Source organism: Palaemon carinicauda, chromosome 41, assembly GCF_036898095.1.
Source record: "Palaemon carinicauda isolate YSFRI2023 chromosome 41, ASM3689809v2, whole genome shotgun sequence".
In the NCBI taxonomy this organism is placed as follows: Eukaryota; Metazoa; Arthropoda; class Malacostraca; order Decapoda; family Palaemonidae; genus Palaemon; species Palaemon carinicauda.
Window position 1 is genome coordinate 43,222,436 of NC_090765.1, and position 8,089 is coordinate 43,230,524.

The window sequence follows — 8,089 nt, forward strand, 5'->3', positions numbered from 1 at the left end:
TTCAAGGTTTGTCCATACACACAATTAAGCTGCTTTCTCCTGAATACTGTTTATCACTGTTCATAGATGCATATCTGTGCACTGAATGTCCTGTTCTGGTTCATTCCAATGAATAGTGTAAAGTAATTGCAGTATTTGCTACATGGAGGTAAAAAATATACAGGAATACCATGATCAGTGATAAAAAGTTTCAGGATTTTCAACTAAACGCTAAGAATAAATTTTGCTCTACAAAATCTTTAAACTCCCAATTTCTTCAATTATTAAAAAAAAATATTTTTTATTGCTTATGTGGACTTGGACAAATATTTTGTTGCGGTAACCCTAAAACCATTTTTATGACAATTACCTAAATAATAATAAGTAAAAAAAATAATAATACCAGCGACGTTTTCACGATATGGTGGCAGCTACATATAACGTTCGCCTTAACATGGAATGTTTCAACGTGCTCCCAGAAACGTGCAATCCCAATATGTTCCTCCTACATAAATATTCTCCCCAAACTTGCACACAAGGAACTTTTTTTTTCATTTCCTAGATGTCTACTGCGCGTCAGAGCACCTGCCAGAAACCTTTGTTCGAAGTGTCAGCTGACCCAGTAAAAATAACTCTCTGGAAGATGAGATCTGTTGTCCTGGCCACCTCGGATACCGGTCTTCTGGATGTACGTAGCTGCTTTATTGTCTTGTTAAACTGTATTTATTCATTTGTTAATCTAATTCATATTCACTCAACTGCTTTTAGCTCTTTTATTTAATAATTTTCATTTTTCAAAGGGGCATGATTAAAGGGATCTGGGGAATCATTTTTGGCAAATTATGGATTAAGTTTGTTTGAATAATAAGAATAATAATTATAATGATAAAACATTCCGGTTTGGTATTCACATAGATAACAGATAATAGCACTTGAGACCAACCCTAATTCTCTCATAAAAGGCGATAACAGATTCTACAAAACATTCACAACTCCATCCCTTTGTAAGTTTTCAATCCTCAATGTTACCCACTGCTACTAACTACAGAAATTTTAGGATCGTATAACTTTTTTTTTTTTATTTCTTAACAAAGCATGAGCGGTTACCACAAGCGGGTGTTATTCCCATACTCATGCCTGCACACTCATGAGAAATCATGAGCCAACTGCGTCAGGTTTTCTGACGGTCACCTCCCCAAGAACTGACCAACCCCGGTATCGCTTCACCCCACTAATTGATCGACGGGAATATTATAACAAACATGTTGCTGTCAAACACACACTGTCGGCCATCAATCCAAATCATAATGAGACCAACAGCTGTCAGTTGTGCACTAATATTCATATACATTCATACACACACTACTACTCATCACAGTGAATGGAAAAAAAAATTATCTAAAATATTCTCGATATTACTTGAACGAGGCCAAATAGCAAATTCCCAAATACACCTGAATTAGTAGCCCCTGGGGGAACCAAAGTCATTAAACCCGAAAGGTGAATAACTTCCCTGTATTATTTGATCGAACTAATTTACGTTTGAAATAGTTGTTAAAAAGGGATGATGTTCAGAGTAAATAATTAGGCTTTCATGTAATAAAACAGGTGGTATACAGTAGTTGTTATATTTTACCCCGTGGCTTCTTGATCAAAATGACTGATTCATATAGCCTACTTATTATTATTACTACCTAAGCTACAACCCTAGTTGGAAGAGCAGGATGCTATAAACCTAAATGCCCCAACAGGGAAAAAAAAGACCAGTAAGGAAAGGAAATAAGGACATAAATAACTACAAGAGGAGTAATAACCAATTGAAATAAAATATTTCAAGAATAGTAACATTAAAATAGATCTTTCATATATAAACTATCAAAAGAGACTTATACTAGCCTGTTCAACATAAAAGCATTTGTTGCAAAATTGGAATTTTGATGTTCTGCCGATTCAACTACCCAATTAGGAAGATCATTCCACAATTTGGTCACAAATGGAATAAAACGTCTAAAATACTGTATATTATTGAGTCTTATGATGGAGAAGGCATGACTATTAGAATTAACTGCATACCTAGTTTTACGAACAGGATGGCACTGTCCGGGAAGATACGAATGTAAAGGAGGGTCAGAATTATGGAAAATATTATGCAACATGCATAACGAACTAATTGAACGCCAGTAACAGAGGTTAATATCTAGAACAGAAATAAGAAATCTAAAGGAACATAAGTTCCTATCCAACAAATTAAGATGAGAATCAGCAGTTGAAGACCAGACAGGAGAACAATACTCGAAACAAGGTAGAATGAAAGAATTAAAACACTTCTTCAGAATAGATTGGTCACCGAAAATCTGACAAGACTGTCAACAGGACATTTTTTTTTTTTTTTTTGTGCAATAGAAGAAGAGACAGGCCTAATGTGATTTTGAAAACTAAATTTGTTGTCGAGAATCACACCTAAAATTTTAACGGTATAGCCATATCCATGTAATTAAATTGTTGACAAAATCCAGTCAAGAAAATAAGTGTATGTATGATTGTTAGCCAAAGTAAATAAATGATAAATATATAAATTATTACAGTATAAAACTGAATTAATAAGCATTAGAAAACATATGATTATGTAAATAGATTAATTTACATATAAATAAATTAGCACTATAAAACTTACAGGAATAAGAACGTACCTATGACTACTTATCATGGAAGAATACAAGTAAACAAAACAGGCATGGTTATAAAAAAAAAAAAATCCATATCAGTTTCTTTGTGGAGACCGCTAGAAATCTGATACAACCAAGAACTACACAAGAGTGCAAGAAACCGTTTTATTCAGATAGTTCTTATTTAATTACCTTTTTGGTGTTGGAGGAGGAGGGGATCATTTTACGAATTACATAGACTTCTGGAAAAAGCGGTAAATTTATTTTGATTCTTCAAAATTTTTGATAGACATTATCTAATACTTCGTAAGGAACACATTTCGTACATCACCGGTTTTAAAGTTAAGCGGGGTGGGAAACGCAAGGTCCGGTTTAAGATCCAAAAATTAAAAACTTCGGATTATGATCCGGTCATTATTTGAATAGGTGACCAATAAGGAACTTTATACGACATCAAGCGTATAACTTTGTTCGTTTAAATAAGGGGTGAGTAGGCCTACTCTAGGCCGGGGGTGGGGCAAGTTAACAACTAATCCGAAAGAAAAAAAAAAGAAGTTGAAATGATCGTCGGTTACCCTCTGGCACTCAAGGCCCCGAGGATGTATGAAATTTCAGTAATGTATATCATAATCTATCATATACATTCATAACATTAGTTCACATATATAACTTTAAAGATTTAAATATCATCATATTCTCTTACAAATGTTATAAAATAGGAAAACAATAACGCTACAAAACTGAGCCAACTTATTCTTCCTTTAATCCTGCGTTCTTTAAATTCAGTAATCGTCTTCTGTCAAGGAAGGGGACAGGTGCAAACAATAAAAACAACAACAACAACTACTACAGTACAATTGTCATATGAATCACCAAGTCTCGAGTACCATAAAAAGTAACAAGTTACTAGTAATTATGTAAACAAGACCATTGAATATCAATCAAGATTCTTGTCAAGGATAGGGTAAAAATACATCGACTTCGATCTTATCCGACTATTTTAAATGACTGACATTCACTGGAATTTAAATATCAATTCGACAGCAAATAGTGTTGTGGTTTTGTCAAAGGTGAAACTAGAAGTTAAATCATCTAAAAGGAAAAAAAAATTGATCTGAATTTGATAGTATCTTTCGATAAATTGTTTGTCACATGCAATAAAGGCTGTATTTAAATGGTAAATCTACAAATTCACATACATAAGTCTTAGACGTATGCACAATTAAAGATAGAATGAGCAGATAAGAAAAACCTACCATGAATTAGACCGACCGAAGCCATAACTACAAGCAACGTCTACACCGCGAGCCATTACTTCTGCAAATGACAAAGTTGCCATTTCATCTGTTGTCTCGGGGAAGGAATCGTTAGAGAGGATCTTATCTAATCTCCGACCTCCCGAAATAATATGAGGTAGCACGTGTCTCAAGCTGGGTTACCGCTATCGCTCCACATGATTTTATCTGAAGAAAAGAGATTATGAAACGAACATCCAGTAGAAAAGAGTTGTATACAGTATAACAGATTAATAACACAAAACAACAAATCCAAAGCTACAATCATAATGATAATAACAACTGTGACTGGCTGAATATTTTACTATAATTAGTTATGAGACGTAAATTCTCAACATGGGTCCAACAACACGTCTAGATGTTGGTAAACCATATAACACAAAACCGTATTCTATCAAAATTTAGTCACGAGGAAGAAGATCCAACGTGAATATTGTTACCCACCGGAAATACTAGTCCAATGACTAGTGCGTAGTTATTATTTACATTATACATGTTTCATCGTCAACTTGGCCATTAGCGTACCTTAACATAGAATGCAAAAATAAAATTTAAATAACACTTGCATGACTACATTATTATTATTATTATTATTATTATTATTATTATTATTATTATTATTATTATTATTATTATTATTATTACTAGCCAAGCTACAACACTAGTTGGAAAAGCAAGATGCTAAAATGAGGAAATAAATAAATGAGATTAAATTAACAATATATCATTCTAAAAACAGCAACAGAGTCAAAACAGATATGTCCTTTTTAAACTATTAACAACATCAAAAACAGATATGTCATATATAAACTATAAAAAGACTCATGACAGCCTGGTCAACATGAAAACATTTGCTCCAACTTTGAACTTTTGAAGTTCTACTGATTCAACTACCCGATTAGGAAGATCATTCGACAACTTGGTAACAGGTGGAATAAAACTTCTAGAATACTGTGTAGTATTGAGCCTCATGATGGAGAAGGCCTGGCTATTAGAATTAACTGCTTGCCTAGTATTACAAACAGGATAGAATTTTCCAGGGAGATCTGAATGTAAAGGATGGTCAGAGTTATGAAAAATCTTATGCAACATGCATAATGAACTAATTGAACGACGGTGCCAAAGATTAATATTTAGATCAGGACTAAGAAATTTAATAGACCGTAAGTTTCTGTCTAACAAATTAAGATGAGAATCAGCAGCTGAAGACCAGACAGGAGAACAATACTCAAAATAAGGTAGAATCAAAGAATTAAAACACTTCTTCAGAATAGAATGAAAGCTAGACCTAACTACCTGCTTTTCAGCAGACAGAACTAATGTTTCATGACACATCACCGGAACGTAGATGCTGTTTGATGGGGTGATTCAAGAAGACAGACATAACATATACCGCGACTTTCCTGATAAGTCTCCGAGAGTAAAGGCAATGAACAGGTTTTCTGAGGAAACTTATTATAATTTGATAATCATTATTATGCCTCAACTGTAGTAGAAGGGAATCAAATTCCTCATCTTTAGATCTAAAGACACCGCATTTGAGGATTAATGGTCTTGAGTTAATGTTCCTTTCCCTAATGCTTGTCAAAAGTTTTGATTTTGAGAGGATTCTGTTATATAGAAAACGAGAGGCTGCCAAGAAGTACGTAAATAACAAACCGGATGTTTGAAGGGACGGGAGTCCTAACGCTGACATGAAATACAGGATATCTGAGGAGTCTCAGGGTTGTTGTTTAGTGTTCGTGCGCGGTTCAGAATACCAAACCTACTTTTACTCTAAGAATGCGCTGTCCCTAATCTCTTGACCCTAGGTATTCCATTGGGGTTAGATGAGGCGACCCGATAAGACGAAAACAGTTCATTGGTGTAACCTAAAGTTTATCGAGTAAATGTTACTTCTACGTAACAATTTAACCTAAAATTGTAACCTAGTGGTATTCTGTTGGACTTACTTTAAATGTATCTATGGCCACTTCATTTCAAGGTGCTTAGAGGCAATAAATTGAAAGGTATATTAATAACTATCCAAATCCATTATAATTTCTGTATTTTATACCTACCATGAAATAAAAATATTAACGTCGGTAATTTTGTAAGTTGTGTTTTTTGTAATATACGAAATGCACTAAGTATCCATAAAAAACAGTCGTTTGTGGACAGTTCCGGCCTCCTAATTATCCGAGGAACCGGCCAGGCACGGTGGTATTCATCTCCGATACTTGTGCTACGCACATACTTTGTTGATATGGCTTCATATTGCGCGCATGTGCGCACGTAAACAGTTTATACGTATGCAATTGTGCATATATACATACGTGTATATATAAGCGAGAATTTGATCAAAATACGAGGATTGTGTATATATAAATAATTTGTCAAAGTGATAAAATAAACTTCTATTAATCAAAATTACGTCTGCTTCACATTCAACATTTCAATCACCTCAATGTCGAATCGGTGACTAGGAATAAATTTTAGTTAAAAGATATCCTCTCCATAGAACTAAGAGTAGTTCTTACTATAGGGAGGAAGGTTGAGGTAGGTAAATATAGTATAAAAATAAAGCTCCAAGGACGGGGGAATGATCAAGAGTTGTCTGAGGGGGGAGTGTGAGGTGGGGAGGGGGAGGCCTACTGGGAACTGTCATGGCTCCTCTCCTACTATTACGTAAGTGTGTAATCTACGCGTCTACGCGTGGGGTTATAAGTATGGTTACGTAACGCTGGCCGTGAGCGGATATTGCCGTTAGTAAACCTCCCGTGATGCACTGTATGCATTACTTGATGTATATCCCTCTATCTTACCTCTTCCTTTCTCCTATCTTGCTATGCAATCTCTCCAACCTTTAAATTCTTAGTCGGGTTCGAGTCACGCTCAAACTCATTACTTCCTTTGGTCGCTGCAAGCTCACCATCCTTGTGAGCTAAGGATGAGAGGTTTGGGGGAGCCATTAGGTTTATCTGCTGAGTCATCAGCTGCCATTGCCTGTCCCTCCTTAGTCCTAGCTTGGGTGGAGAGGGGGATTGGACGCTGATCATCTGTGTATATGGTCAGTGTCTAGGCCATTGTTCTGCTCGATAGGGTAATGTCACTGTCGCTTGCCCCTGCCATTCATGAGCAGCCTTTAAACTGGAGAGTTTTAACCGTTGAACTTGGACGCTAAATGGCTTTCCCTCGAGACAGAATGCTTGTTGTGGTGACTTAAGAGGAAACGTAGAATCCTAAAGCTACGATCATGGCTTGATATATTTCATCAATGACCACACCCTTACCGTCCATATGAGTTTTCGGCAATCATTGCCTGGTCCTCCCTGATCTTAGCTTGGGGTGGAGAAGGTATTTGGGGGACTGATCACATCTATACAGTACATGTTCGGATTTTATGTCCATTGCTTCTGCCGTTCTAAGCGACCTATATAAAATAGAAGGTATGCGCATGCGCGTAAAGGACAGTAGCTCGTTCTGCGAGATGTTAATAAAGCAAACACTGATGTTCCAGCATCAGATATCTATAAAAAAAAAAATATCATCACTCACAAATTGTCACCGGACAGACATCAAAGACAAGAATGATTATTGATGATAACGAAACGAGTGATTTTTTAGTTGTCTTATCAGAACCTGGGGATAAGGTCGCTTTGAGATAACTAGACTGAAACTTTAGGTATAACACAAGCTTTAAGGAAACATACAAGCTACAAGGTCTTCCAAAGACCAGGAATATTGGTAAATTGGTAAAAAAAAAAAAATCTTTCAAGGCAGTATATTAATGAGGTATCTAGGAACTATGATCTCTAATACAGGGTCTTAAGAATTAGAGTTTAGTGAAAGCTTGAAAAAAAAGACAATGGCTAGGTTAAGTAAAATTTGGAAATCAAATCGCCTGAAATTACATATAAAAATCAGACTATACATCACTTTAGTGAGATCAGTGTTACTCTATGGACACGAGTCATGGTATGACAATGAAACAATCTCCAGTTGCGTCAGTTGTTATTCTGAGGAGACTAGAGAGAAAGATTGATGAAAAGCTGAGAGATGAACAAGAAAGATTTCGAAAAGGTATTTTGAGACATATACAGCAATGCGTAGAATATAGAAATCCCCTTTTGATGGCATTTGTGGACTGAAAAAGTCTTTGTTAGTGTT

At 35.5% G+C, this 8,089-nt stretch overlaps 1 protein-coding gene across 1 annotated transcript in view; it reads right to left on the reverse strand.

The window, feature by feature from the left end:
- SREBP (Sterol regulatory element binding protein) overlaps nucleotides 1-4,050 on the reverse strand; it is a 32,977-nt gene extending 28,927 nt beyond the window's left edge. The window contains exon 1 of the mRNA XM_068364542.1: nucleotides 3,902-4,050. Coding sequence (XP_068220643.1) covers nucleotides 3,902-3,904 — 3 coding nt within the window. The 5' untranslated portion in view covers nucleotides 3,905-4,050. The remainder of the gene's footprint in view (nucleotides 1-3,901) is intronic.
- Nucleotides 4,051-8,089: the final 4,039 nt, after the last annotated feature.